Source organism: Gobio gobio (genome assembly GCF_949357685.1).
Source record: "Gobio gobio genome assembly, chromosome: 10".
NCBI classification, from domain to species: Eukaryota; Metazoa; Chordata; class Actinopteri; order Cypriniformes; family Gobionidae; genus Gobio; species Gobio gobio.
The window spans coordinates 30,130,389-30,145,191 of NC_137116.1; the positions used below are offsets into that span (position 1 = coordinate 30,130,389).

A 14,803-nucleotide genomic window follows, 5' to 3' on the forward strand; every position below is an offset into this window, starting at 1 on the left:
CTCACTATGTATTTTTGTCAAGTGGCAGATAATTTAATTTGTTTTAAGTAAACTTTGCTTACTTTAGATTTAGATTAAATTTATAATTTGTTGATATTTGTATTTGAAATCCGACCAAAATACTCAGTAAAAAAAGCATTTGTGCAGTTTGAATGAATAAACTATTTAAACACAGCTGGCGCTTTAAAAAAGGGGAGGAGACTGAAAGAAACTCTGGGTTTACCAAAGAAAACCTGCTCCTGACCAGGTTAGGTTCACAGAGTAAGTTACCCTGGTAACTTAACTGACTCTGTGTATAAGTTACCTCTCTTTTAGAAACGGGCTTGACTTACCCTGCTTTCTCGGGTTTGACATACCTCCCATTCTGAAACAGAAAACCCAGAGTTTCCCTTATATCAGGGTTAACATACTCAGAGTTTTCACTTAACCTCCTTTCTGAAATGGGCCCCAGAAATGTAGCAAAAATAATGAGAAAAACTGAATAGTTTTTTTTTTTAAATAAGAAAACCAAAAAAATTCAAACAAGATGTACAATACATAATAATAGGGGCTTAGGGAAAATGTGATAATATTAAAAGGCTAAGTACTTAAAATAAAACCATAGTTTTATAAATTAAATATCTGCACTGGCTCAAAAGAATAATAAACTGACGTGAGCTGATGGGGAGACTTGAGAAAGTAAACAGAGAAATTATGGTAACCATAGCAACTTTCGAACGCCTTCAGCCAATCAGAGCGCAGTCCTGTCGGCGTAGGTTCTCCATAGTGACGCGCTACGCCATCTTGCATTCAGCAAGCGTCGAGTTCAGTGGAGACGTAGTCCGCGCTTCGCCGCTACACCAAGTGAAATTTAGGAGAGATGAACAGTCAGAGCTCCCGCAATGAAACGGCAGCCACCGCCGTTAACGGTTCGGATTCAACGGCGGCGGCTTCCCGAGAACGCAAAACCGGAGGCGGCGTTCTCAAAAGGCTGAAATCGCGACGAAATCAAGTGGACCGACGGCCTGTAACGGAGGAAGAGCTGCGGGCGCTGGGGAGAGACATCACTCCGGATGAAGTTTTGGGACTCCGCGTAGTCACTCGCGGTAAGAGCTGTGGGACAGCACCATGATACCTGCTTCATCTCACAACTCTTCAGATGCTCTCAGTGTGCATGTGTTACTTGCGAGTTACAGCATCTACTGAGTAACTGTTTCATGTGTTTGTTTACTTAACTGTTACTTTATATAGTAACAGGCCCAATCCATGCAGCACATTTTAATGAGTTTCCAGAGAGCACTTTGACTTGATGTCTATTTTAAACATGGCCAATTAAGCACTGTGGATCCTGCATCATATTAAGACTGTTGCATGTCTTTCTCAGTGCTTAGATTGCATACATTTATTCGGAGATTACTAGTATATACTATGTTCCTCCCATGATGTATTACAGAAGTTCATGGCACATTTTCCCTCCACAGACTATCTGTGTAAACCAGAGGACAACATCTACAACATTGACTTCACACGCTTTAAGATCAGAGACCTGGAAACGGGGACTGTCCTTTTTGAGATTGCCAAACCGCCTCACTGTGGTATGTTTCCTTTCTTTGTCTTCAAGTTAAACTAATAGATAACTTCGCACAATGGTTCTTTCATCATAACTAACTGTATTACTTTTCACTTAAAGGGATAGTTCACCCAAAAATGAAAATTCTGTCATCATTTACTCGCCCTCAATTTGTTTCAGTTTCTTTGTTCTGCTGAACACACAAGAAGATATTTTGAAGAATGTTTGTAACCAAGCAGAGCAACCATTGACTACCATAGTAGGGAAAAAATATTTTTCAGCAGAACAAAGAAACTCATCCAGGTTTGAAACAACTTGAGGTCGAGTAAATTATGACAGAATTTTCATTTTTGGGTGAACTATCCCTTTAAGTGAAATGCATCTGTGCATGTTTAATAGTACCATAACTTTCTCTTTTCTTTTTTTTTTGGCACAAACTATTGTATACATTACCTCGCTGTCTTATATTTATGCTTTTTCTATCTTTGCCAATCCTTGTGAGCTACTAAACAGTCGTTGTTTTAATGACAATAGAAATAAAGATCTATTTTATTCTATTCTATCTTGCAGTAAAACGACAGACTTGTTGGTGATGTATGCTGGACGTCTCCATTCATTTAATCTGTTTAAAGGGATAGTTCACTCAAAAGAAAACTACCTCAAAATGTACTCACCCTCAAACCATCCTAGGTGTGTATAACATTCTTCTTTCAGACTAATAAAATTGGAGTTATATTAAAAGATGTCCTGGCTAACCCAAGCATTATAATGGCAGTGAATGGCAAAATTTGAAGCCCAAAAAAGTGCATCCATCCATTATAAAAGTAATTCACACGGCTCCAGGGGGTTAATAAAGGCCTTCTGAAGCGAAGCAATTTTGTAAGATAATATTAAAACTTTATAAAGTAAAATTTCAAGCCTCCGCCAAACCACCTTCCGTATTCCGTAACTTATGAAAAAAGCGTAACTGGTATTATGTTGGACGAAGCGTTTTGAAATGCGAGAGGTGAGTTGAATACAGAAGGCGGTCTGGCGAAAGCTAGATATTTTACTTTATTAAGTTTTTAAAAAATGTATCTTACAAAATTGAGTTGCTTCGCTTCAGAAAGCCTTTATTAATATGTGGATTACTTTTATAATGGATGGATGCACTTTTTTGGGCTTCAAATTTTGGGCTGCCATAATAATGCTTGGAAGACCCAGGACATGTTTTAATATAACTCCGATTGTGTTCGTCTGAAAGAAGAATGTCTTATACACCTAGGATGGCTTGAGTTGAGGGTGAGTACATTCATTTTTGGGTGAACTATCCCTTTAAACCTTGTGCTTTAATAACAATCGACCTCAAGCTCTCATTCAGATTGCCTCCATCCAATCAACAACCAATGGATAGAGGGGAAGTCCCCAACCTACATTTTTTCCCCTCAATAATCCATTTCATACATATGTATGTCAAAATGCAGAAGAAAAGATCTGCCCCTGCTTGTTACACCACAGCTTTTAGTGTATCAAATCTATTTAGAGGTTTCTTTTTTCATGGACTCTTGAAATATGAGGGAATGTTATCATGTCATTTTCATTAGAATTTCTGTAGTGAATCTATATTTCTGGTTTTGCTCTGCATGGACGATTTGGCTTTCTGAGTCTCCATTGAGCTCTTATCCATTCAGTTCTTATCCTTTTTTTTTATGCATTTTTGACAAATACTTTTGTTCATAAGTACAATAGTATTAAAAAATCTTTATCAAACGATTTTAAATACTTATGCGTGAGGTGAGTAATCATGAACAACTGGAAAAGTTATGGAAATTCAGTGGTCAAAAAGAATGTTTTTTACTCATACCAGTGTTTTTTTTTTTTGGTGGTCATTTTTAGTATTTTTTTTATATGTGTGTATGTATGTATATATATAATATAATATAATATAATATAATTATATATATATTGAATTAGATTTTTATATTTTCTGTTTCGTTGTTATTTAATTTAAAGTTTTAGGAATTTTGTTGTTTGTTTTGTCATTTTTATTAGTTTTTTTATGTCTATTTAGTTTTTTATAAAATTTTAGTTTTAGTTATTTTAGTACTTCAACATAAAATAAATTAAAATGAGAAATGTTTTCATGACTATTAGCTGAAATAAAATAAGTTTTATTATTTTTATTTTAATACAAGTAATGAAAATACAATTTTTTTTTGTTTATTTTGTTAACTATAATAACCCTGACTCATGCACTTTTTCTCAACAGACCTTGATGAGGAAGATGAGGAAAACGGCGAGGTTGACACCAGTGCTGGGCGTTTCGTCCGATACCAGTTCACACCGGCGTTCCTTAAGTTACGCACAGTCGGAGCCACGTAAGTCTATCGGACATGTGCATTCTGCTGTGCAAACAAACCTCAGTGGCTCTGAAATTCAGTTGACCAGCTCTCATGTATTGAAACAAAGGATCTTGTCATCTGCTGCAACACTTGAGCAACGTTATTAGCCAAATCCCACAGAAATCATGAATAAATCATGATTTGGCCTCAGTAATTCTTTCAGTTGGGCAGTAAACATGAGCAGACTTCAGTCATGTTATCTGTTTAATTCAGTGTTATTGAATGTCATAAAGCATTTGTTTAGCTAAAACAAACTGAACTGAATGGGTTTTTATTGCATGGATTGATCATCTTGTGCATTGGTGTATAATGTCTCTTATCTCTTCACACTCTCTCAGTGTTGAGTTCACAGTTGGCGATCGACCTGTTACCAATTTCAGAATGATTGAGAGGCATTATTTTCAAGACCGCCTCCTGAAGAATTTTGACTTTGACTTCGGCTTCTGTATCCCGAACAGTCGGAACACGTGCGAACACATTTACGAGTTTCCTCAGCTCCCAGATGATCTCAGTGAGTGTTCTGGTTGCTATTTTAACTATAGCTCTAAACTCCTGTAATGAATATAACAGATCTTTTAGCTATTAAACCAGTCATGTTTAGTCCTGTCATGTGTTGTTTTTTTTTACTTTAGTGTACTACACTTTACTTTTATTTTATTGAATGTAACATAGTTTTTTACTTAGTAATTTTGCCTCCTTTTCCAGTACAAATATCTATAAACTATCCAATGTGAACTATCCCTTTAAGTCATTTTGCTTTCCGAATTGTTGATATAAGAATTTTGTTATTTGTACTGGAAAAGACATATATGTGACCCTGGTTGACCTCAAAACCAGTAATATTTTTTTAAAATTGAGATTTAGATCACCTGAAAGCTGAATAAATAAGCTTTCCATTGATGTATGGTTTATAGGATAGGACAATATTTGACTGAGATGCAACTATTTGAAAATCTGAGGGTGTTTTCCTTTAGAGTTATCCAAATGAAGTCCTTAGCCCTGCATATTAATACTAATAATAGTTTGTTTGATAAATTTACAGTAGGAAATTTACAAAATGACTTTATTGAAACATGATCGTTACTTAATATCCTAATGATTTTGAAATGTGTATATATATATTTTTTTTAATAATTTTGACCCATACAAGGTATTGTTGGCTATCGCCACAAATATACCTGTGTGACTTATGACTGGTTTTGTGGTCGAGGGTCACATATTGAGTCAGGAGTAGTTGTAAGTATAATCTGTAATTTATGAAAATATAATTATAATAGACACAATATATAATTTTTACTATATTATTATAGTTATATAATTTGTGATAACACTACTTAATATGAACACCTTGAACTGATACTAGACTTGTTCCCCTTAAAGGCTGAGAGAGGAAATTTGGCACAAAAGAGTAACCAATTGCCTTGCAAGTAACATATTGACCTGCCTTTGTCTGACATCTCACTCGTCCTGTCAGGCTTGTATCAAATTTCAGCCCTCACTCTCTTGCCAGTGCTCAGATAGAGCACAGGGCATTACATGACCGTGCTAATTTGCTAAAGTGGTATATAACACTGTGGCGTTCCTTTGTTTCCTGCAGTTCGACTGATGATTGAACACCCGTATGAGACCAGATCAGACAGCTTCTACTTTGTGGACAACAAACTCATCATGCACAACAAGGCAGACTACGCTTACAATGGGGGCCAGTAGTGCCGCTTCAGCAGGAAACCTGATCATAGTTTGTTGGAGTGACCGTGTGGTTTTGCTTGGAAAGTGTTTGCGTGGAATGCAAATACAGGACTGCCCCTCGCTACCAACAACACACGGCGTTGTCACCAGCATTACGATCTGGCACCATCGACCCACCCAACAGGAAATGACCATTCCTTCTACAAAGTTCCTGCATTCCACAGACTGCAGGCACTACTTGTGGGTTTGGCCAAAATCTAGCGGAGCCTTTCTCCTCCGCCACACTCGACTAGCCGGAACTGAAGAATTCCTGTCCTGTCATCCTGCTTTAGGGCGACTACAATAGAGGAGTTTTTGTTTTGTAACGTTTGTTCTCATACGTCCTTCACCCCCACCACCACCTTTTTAAAGCTCTCAAGTCCTGTTACCAAACTGAATCTTGAATATCTGAATGGGGTCTTTCTATGCTACAGCTTTTTTCAAATGTGCTAAAATGAAGCGATCCTGCCACATACGTCTTTGGTTATTAAACAATAAGGGGTTTTTGCACAGATTTGCAGTTGTTGTAGTTCATTAAAGGGGTACAACGGCATTATTGGGGTAAATCAGCACAGGGTTATTATGTCCAGTTAAAGAGGATGTGATCTGTTTTCTATCATCATAACCCCAAGGGGGCGTTTACACGATAGTTTTTAACTAAAAACTTTTTAAGGGTTTTGGCCGTTCATTTACAGGACAGCAGCGTTTTTGGGAGCCTGTAAACGCAAACATTTGAAAATGGGTTTTAAAGTGCAAGTTTTTGAAAACGATAACGTTATCGTCTCTGTGTAAACTACAAAAACGCGAATTTGTTAAACGTTGACGTCATGCCTATGGCTGTTTAGTTTATGGGCTCGTAGTTTTTCTTTACAAAGTGACATTGCCAACTACTGGCCTGACATGAATAATAAAGCGTTTTTAGTCGTTTTCGCAGATCTGTGTGAACGGGGATCGTTTTGACAATTTTTCCAGTTTTAGTACTTTGTTGATGTAAAACTAACTGAAAACGGTTGATAAATTTGGGGTCAGTAAGATTATTTTTCTATGTTTTTGAAAGAAGCCTCTTATGCTCATCAAGGCTGCATGTATTTGATCAAAAATACAGTAATATTGTGAAATATTACAATTTAAAATTACTCCCTTTGAATTTGAATATATTTTAAAATGTTATTTCTGTGATGGCAAAGCTGAATTTTCAGCATCATTACTCCAGTCTTTAGTGTCACATGATCCTAATATGCTGATTTGATGCTTAAGAAACATTTCTTATTATCAATGTTGAAAACAGTTGTGCTGCTTAATATTTTTGTAGGGGAAAAATGATTTATTTCAGGATTCTTGATGAATGGAGAAGAAATTATATGTAATTGTCTTTACAGTCACTTTTGAGCAATTTAATGCATCCTTGATGAATAAAAGTATTAATTTCTTTTAAAATAACTAACTTAACCCAACATTTTCAACCCTAAACTGACCATTGATCACGCTCATTTTATAATGTACTTTGTTTGATTTCGTCTAACGGCTTTGTAATATCTTTATCTGACGGAAAACAAAAGTGAACTTTTCTTAGGTGTGTAGTTTCAGTCCTGTTGGGATCTGGAATGGATCTGGCCGTAGGGCATCTGTCTTTGTCATGTACGAGGGTTTTTGATGTCAGGCTCAGCTGTGCATAGGCTACATAGAGAAAACATGTTTTCACTCGTGTCACACACAGAAAGGGATGGGATTCCCAACATGGTGTCCTTGTGCACCTTTCAAGCTGTTTAGCCTCTATCAGAGCTTTGATGTTTACCTTTGATCTAATTCAGCATGGTGTTTAATAGCGCTTTCGAATTAGGCGGTGCGATTGGCTGAAAAACTCAATTAATAAAGCTTCTGGATGCCCATCAAGACATGCCTAACTTTACATATTTAATCAATCTTAATTTGATTTGATTAACTCATGATCAAAGTAAATAATGTGAAGGTTGCCCATTGTTATTCATTCACAAAGTCAGTCGACTCTCAATCTATTCACAAACAAGTCAGTCAGCCGGAAGCTGACTTTCTTACATTAAGTGTCCTTAAAAGAGAGAAGTTGACCCATGTTTGTGAAGTATTTGTGGTTGTATGTCTGTCTGAGGCCTTATACTCGTGCTGTTTACAATAGGTAGGCTGCTACTACTACTAGGCAGGATTGTATATGCTGTTTTCATTGGACGCGTTATTAAATAACTAAACGTTATTTTTAGCGTGTTTCTCATCCAATAAATTGAAATACGATTTATTCAATTTGATTTGAAACGAAGACTTAGCTTTCTAATTCTGTCAAATGTATTACGAACTTCAAACAAAGGCGCTTTGGCGCTCTTTGTTGTGACGTGATCGCCTCACTTCAAGCGAAGCGGCAGCGATGTACCTGATGGCGTATATACAAGCGAATCGAATTGAAACTAAATCGAATTTAATTGAAGCGTGAAGTTTGTGTCAATACCCGGCCATAATAGGAACCATGTATTTGTTGACATGCTGTAACCTACATGGAGTAAGTTACTACAGATTTTGGTCCATATATTTGGCCTACTGCACAAAGATAATATTTTGGTTTATTCCATTAGAGTTACTGAGAGAGATAAAATGTCTTTAATATTCTTTAAAATATTCAGTTATCATTTGGTGGTTTCTTGTATATCATGGACACTAATGTGTGGATTTAGTCATAGCAGCTGTTTTAGGAATTATTGTTCTTGCTTTACATTTGTTGTGTAGCCTAATATGTCAACTGGAATACATTTCTGTCTTTTTATTTAGCCATTTACTGGGTTTCTGCAGGTCTTAATTCACCCTTGCACAAATTAAGTCTTAAATCGGAGCAAACATATCTTAATTTCATAAAGTCATGGCATTAAATCTTGCATACATTGTGAAAAATGAATATCTTCCGCAGGGTTGTTGTCCTGTTTGCACTGTTTTAAATCATAAACTTGTTACATTTTGATCACAAGACTTCAAATCTTACATTTACCGTCATAAAACCTACAGAAACCCTTATGTCAAGACTATTTTTTCCCCCCTTCTTCATATAAAAAGGCCTGTATCAGGACTCTTTAAAAAAAAAAAGAAATTCATAATATTATTTGAGCATTACAAAAACAACTTGTTTAGATAACGGGGACCATAATTCACACACACCAGCTCCCAGTTTAAAGATTTACCCAAGATCAACTGCAATTAAAGACAAAAAAAAAAAATCTTATCCGGTTGTATGTAGGAAGGAACATTGTATTATACTGTGTAAAATAGGAAGTCTGTTCAGATATGAAGGGGGAGCGGTGTTCAGAGAAATAAATAAAATACATTTTATAAACTTTATCTGTTTTATTCTTGACTTCACAGTAAAAATGCAATATTGTACCACAAGGTGGCAGCCAACGTCACTTGGACAGCAAATGATTTTAAATACTATCTCAAAATATTTTCATTTCATTGGCACTAAGAAAATACTGCTATTTTCACTAAGCGCAAATAACCGCTACCATTATTTAATAAATATAATTATTTACACTCCGTTATTATTGCATACTGTTTTATAATGTACTAAAATACTGAGTATAGTATCTAACTACTCATTTGCACTTATTGCAAAGAAAATACTATTTTTACATAGTGTAAATAGAATATCAATTGGAAAAGACAATTTTTGCTGATTACCACCTGAAAACAATAAAATTGTGGTTTTAGTTAAGCATCTAAATATATGTTAATATATATGTACCTCCAGCATGGCATATTTTAACCATGTGTAAACAAAAATATATCCTATTAAACTGCAATTAAGGCATATTGAATGTTAAAATGCCTTTCAAATATAATATTAAGTGGGTATTATTACCCATTTTACCCAACTTAATAAATGTAATGTTTAAAAATTTATCGATAACAAAATAAGTGGAATTAGTAACGGAGGCTTGGTCTCAACTGTTAAAACTGTCAACTTGAGATTTGAATCTATGGTAGAAGTAGTTCCGCACATAAGAGGGTTTTTAAAGACCCTCTGTTGTTGTTTCTTATTTATTTACACACTTATACCGTTGAACTGTTGTATAAACGTAATATCACACTCGTAGCCGTGCAATATTGCTCATATATCAGCACAGCTGTGATTCGGCCGTAGGCAATCAATGGCTCTGGGCTGAAAAAGACACTCAGCCAATCAGAATCGAGAACTAGAATGCCATGTATAAAAGTTATTGTACATAACTTAGAATGCACCTTCACATTGATATAACGTGGAAATTAAATGCACTTAATTTTAATCAAAACTATCAGCAAATTCAATGAATCGGTTGTGCAAGTTTGTCTAGATTTTAAGAGTTCCCTGAAGAATGATCTGCGCCTGACCAATGATGTCCACTCGATCATCATCTCTTATCTCCAGCTTTACTTCACCACCACGACTGGAACACTGGTAGGCTAGAGAAACAAATACAGCAGAGATAAATGTCCTATTCTGAGCAGATTTTGTCAATGTTACTCATCAGTTTACTTTAACACATTGATGTGAACTAATGTCAGTATTTCCCTTCTACTGTAGATTCTGATTTTTTTTTTTTTTCCATTCCAGTGTTTGTGATGACATGTATTGAAAGAAAAAGGAGGCTGTTACCCGTCATTTTCTTTTTCTCCAGCTTCTCAGACCAATAGCCAGCAAGGACTGTATGTGCAGACCCTTTTAGAAATAAAGTTGTAGTATGATGCATTGATGATTGCCAGTAAGCATTGATTTCTCTTGTGCATGTGAGTTTACATTGTACACATTTCTCATTCAAATGGCTTTTGAGGGTTCTGCTCACCAGTGACTGGATCTTCAGGGACACCAACCCAGGGTGAGAAGACACGGGAGTAGAAGTCATATCCAGACTGAGCAGTCTGCGTTCCTTTCACTGTAATAATGAGACTTTTAATCTTACCAGTGGTCTCATTTCTCACAAGAGCCTCTGCCTCTGGCCTCAAAGACATAAGTTCAGACCTGCCAACAATGAAGAAGCGTACTTCACATAGAATTTGCAATAGATTATTCCTTTTTCTATGCAAAAAGCTGTTTTTACATTTAAAGGATTAGTTCACTTTAAGGTGTATGACTTTCTTCTTTCTGATGAACACAATCGGAGTTATATTAATAAATATCCCAATGCTTCCAAGCATTATAATGGCAGTGAACTGGGCTCATGAATTTGAAAAAAGTGCATCCATCCATATTCCCCCAGCTGGTCCGGGGTCCTTTGCTGAGGGCTGTCCGGTCCCTGTATGACCGAAGCAGGAGTTTGGTCCGCATTGCCGGCAGTAAGTCAGACTTGTTCCCGGTGCATGTTGGACTCCGGCAGGGCTGCGCTTTGTCGCCAGTTCTGTTCATAATTTTTATGGACAGAATTTCTAGGCGCACCCAAGGGCCGGAGGGTGTCAGGTTTGGGGACCACACGGTTTCGTCTCTGCTCTTTGCGGATGACGTTGTCGTGTTGGCCCCTTCTAACCAGGACCTTCAGCATGCACTGGGACGGTTTGCAGCCGAGTGTGAAGCGGGGGGATGGGGATCAGCACCTCCAAATCCGAGGCCATGGTCCTCAGTCGGAAAAGGGTGGCTTGCCCACTTCAGGTTGGTGGAGAGTTCCTGCCCCAAGTGGAGGAGTTCAAGTATCTAGGGGTCTTGTTCACGAGTGAGGGGAGGATGGAACGGGAGATTGACAGACGGATCGGTGCAGCTTCTGCAGTAATGCGGTCGATGTACCGGTCTGTCGTGGTGAAGAAAGAGCTAAGCCGTAAGGCGAAGCTCTCGATTTACCGGTCAATCTACGTTCCTACTCTCACCTATGGTCATGAGCTTTGGGTCATGACCGAAAGGACAAGATCCAGAATACAGGCGGCCGAAATGAGCTTTCTCCGCAGGGTGGCTGGGCGCTCCCTTAGAGATAGGGTGAGAAGCTCAGTCACTCGGGAGGAACTCGGAGTAGAGCCGCTGCTCCTCCACATCGAGAGGGACCAGCTGAGGTGGCTCGGGCATCTGTTCCGGATGCCTCCTGAACGCCTTCCCGGGAAGGTGTTTCGGGCATGTCCAACCGGGAGGAGGCCTCGGGGAAGACCAAGGACACGCTGGAGGGACTATGTCTCCCGGCTGGCCTTGGAACGCCTCGGTGTCCCCCCGGAAGAGCTGGAGGAAGTGTCTAGGGAGAGGGAAGTCTGGGCATCTCTGCTTAGACTGCTGCCCCCGCGACCCGGCCCCGGATAAGCGGAAGAAGATGGATGGATGGATGGATGCATCCATCCATCATAAACATACTCCACACGGCTCCGGGGGTTAATAAAGGCCTTCTGAAGCATGTATTTTTGTATGAAAAATATTCATATTTTACACGTTATAAAGTAATATATCTAGCTTCCGCCAGACCGCCGAAGAAAGTGTAACTGATGTGACATATGGTGTCGAACGAAGCATTTTGAACTGCGAAGTTGAATATATTTTACTTTATAAAGTTTTAAATATGGATATTTTTCTTACAAAGTTAATCTATTCACTTTAGAAGGCCTTTATTAACCCCCCGGAGCCGTGTGGAGTACGTTTATGATGGATGTATGGATGCACTTTTTTGAGCTTCAAACTCATGAGCCCCATTCACTGCCATTATAAAGCTTGGAAACATCATGATATTTATTAATATAACTTTGATTGTGTTCATCAGAAAGAAGAAAGTCATATACACCTAAGATGGCTTGAGGGTGAGTAAATAATGGGGTCATTTTCATTTTAAAGGTACTAATCCTTTAATGCTCATTTAATGCACACAAATACAATGCCATTATCAATGTCATTTTCTTTGTTCGTTTCAGAAATGTCCACCAGTACCTGTTGCATGTGTCAGCAAGACGAATCATTAGATTTTTTATGGCTGGACTGTAGCACACATCCTGAATGGGTAAGTCTCCAACAGCAGCCTAAAAATGTAAGGAAAAATGGTGACACAAAATAGTTTCTGCTTGTGTCATTCTAAAAACAGAAATACTAATGGCAACGTTACCTTCAAAAGATCCTTGATTTCATGTTGGTCCTGCAAATGAACATTCAAATCTCAAATTCAGACCAAAAGCAACTACTTGATTGTTGAAGAAAGGGTCCACGAGGTGTCTTTTGGTAATACCTGGGGCTTTGGTGTGTTTAAGGGGAAGTCCATTATTAGAGATTCTTCATGCTGGCGCACAATAAGCTCCCCACTCATAGTCTCAAACACCACAACAGGGTTGACATTCTCTGCGTGATGATATTGTGCTTTTAGAAATGGTCACCAGTCCATTGTTTTTGGTAAAAGATTCATGTCAGGATGAGCGTTTCTTACTTTTAAGGTAAAAGAGCACTGCTGCTGAGGCTAGTGTTGCATGTCCACATAGTGGATACTCACTTTTGGGTGTAAACCAGCGTAACCCAAACCTTGCACCTTTCAAAATACATCAAATCCAAAATGTAAATAAGAGTTGTTTGAGTATTTCAACATGCATCTCTACATGCAGCGGAATACCTGAGGTAAAATCCATAGAATTCTGTTTTGTGATGAAAGCAGTGTCTGATAAATTCATCTCAGCAGCAATGCTTTGATAAAGATCATCTTGCAGCTCCTAAATGTATTACAGAGAAACATTTTATAACGTTGTTAACGCGCTAATTAACATGCTATTACCATGAATAACTAATGTATACGTTAACGTATTTAAGTCTTAGTGTACTTACATTCTCTATAAGACATACTGCAGCAGGATTACCTTTGAAAGGTACATTGGTAAAAGCATCAACGGTAAATATGGGAATTTCCATTGTCGTGGCAAATTCGTTGTCTTTGACTCTTCAGTTCTGGTCTAAAAACAAGCTGTCGAAGGAGATTTACTTTATTGAACATGCAATAAAGTTGAGATGCCAGCTGTTCATCTGACTTATTCAATGTAAACCCTCACTTCTACTTTTGTTCTCGCTGTACGTACATCCAATGGGCTCTTTTCTTTTTGCTCCACCTCATGGCACCATTTCCTAAAACAGCCTGACACCATTGCCTCTGCCAACGCAGCGTCCCACTCCACTTTTAGACAGTGATTTGGAGTTGAAGTTTGACCAAGGGAGCGAGTCTATTTCAATACATATAGAATGCTGCATTAAACAAATTCTTAGGGGAAAAAGGTAAATAACAAATCTACTCCATAGCGGATTCCGAGTGATCAAGGACGTTCCAATTCAGCCCATTGCAAGGTTTCCGCCAGTAGTGGGCACTCGTGCAACGTAAACAATAATGAACATCCGAGTGAACGAGACTGAGGGAATTTAACGAGAGAAGGGTATAAAAAAAATAAAAATAAAAACTGAAACGCAATTTGTTCTTCTCCCTTTTCTCATCGCATATCAGATTGGAAATAAAAATTAATATTTAGAAAATATGTGAAAAGTGGAATTTAAGTTCCCTAAAAGTGTTTATCGGGTACGGTAGTCCACTAAATAATGTAGTCTATAGCCTAGATACTTACTAAAATACTGAGGTGGAAATAGTTGAACTACTATTTACACTTGTTGCAAAGAAAATACTGCTTTTTACATAAAATGTAAATAGAACCTAGCGCTAATTGCACTTAAATATCTTCAATTAGAAAATAGGCAATTACTCAAGTATAGAATAATTTTTACTTTCAGGTGAATCTTTTTACTATTCTGTTTTTGTTTTGTTTTTGTCAAAATAAAACTTTTTACATTATATAAATTATATCAAAAGTAATTGTACATTCTGTAAAAGTTTATCCAGGGGGGGGGCTTTACAGGGCTATCTTCTTTTAATATTTGACATTTTGTGCTATAACAAGAAAATTAGCAAATGTTTCTATTTATTTCCTATAATAACATATCCTGCACACGCTAAACTTGTATCTAAATATGTTACAATGTAAAAGTAAATCTACATTGTTGTTAAGGAGGGCATCTTCCCCCATCATACCCCTAACTCATGTTGTGTAGGCCTACAGCTCTTATAGGAAGAAAAAAAATATAGAAAAAAAAACATTCAATGAATGTCTGTTATTCTAAAACAAAACAATCTTTGTAAGGTATTTGTTGATCTTGTCTGTCTGATGTCTGTTTTAG

The 14,803-nt window shown here is 37.4% G+C and overlaps 2 protein-coding genes across 2 annotated transcripts; one reads left to right on the forward strand and one right to left on the reverse strand.

Moving 5' to 3' along the window:
* Positions 1-759: 759 nt before the first annotated feature.
* On the forward strand, positions 760-9,010 carry unc119b (unc-119 lipid binding chaperone B). Its single transcript, XM_079827987.1, has 5 exons — positions 760-1,085; positions 1,461-1,574; positions 3,798-3,906; positions 4,269-4,441; positions 5,528-9,010. The coding sequence occupies exons 1-5, from the start codon at positions 860-862 to the stop codon at positions 5,638-5,640; spliced, it is 735 nt and encodes a 244-aa protein (XP_079684113.1). The 5' UTR covers positions 760-859; the 3' UTR covers positions 5,641-9,010.
* On the reverse strand, positions 9,004-13,936 carry LOC307133151 (phenazine biosynthesis-like domain-containing protein 2). Its single transcript, XM_079827986.1, has 10 exons — positions 13,663-13,936; positions 13,415-13,550; positions 13,206-13,302; positions 13,026-13,124; positions 12,831-12,940; positions 12,711-12,740; positions 12,539-12,627; positions 10,494-10,669; positions 10,307-10,369; positions 9,004-10,113 (listed from the first exon to the last, which is right to left on the reverse strand). The coding sequence occupies exons 2-10, from the start codon at positions 13,496-13,498 to the stop codon at positions 10,001-10,003; spliced, it is 861 nt and encodes a 286-aa protein (XP_079684112.1). The 5' UTR covers positions 13,499-13,550; positions 13,663-13,936; the 3' UTR covers positions 9,004-10,000.
* Positions 13,937-14,803: the final 867 nt, after the last annotated feature.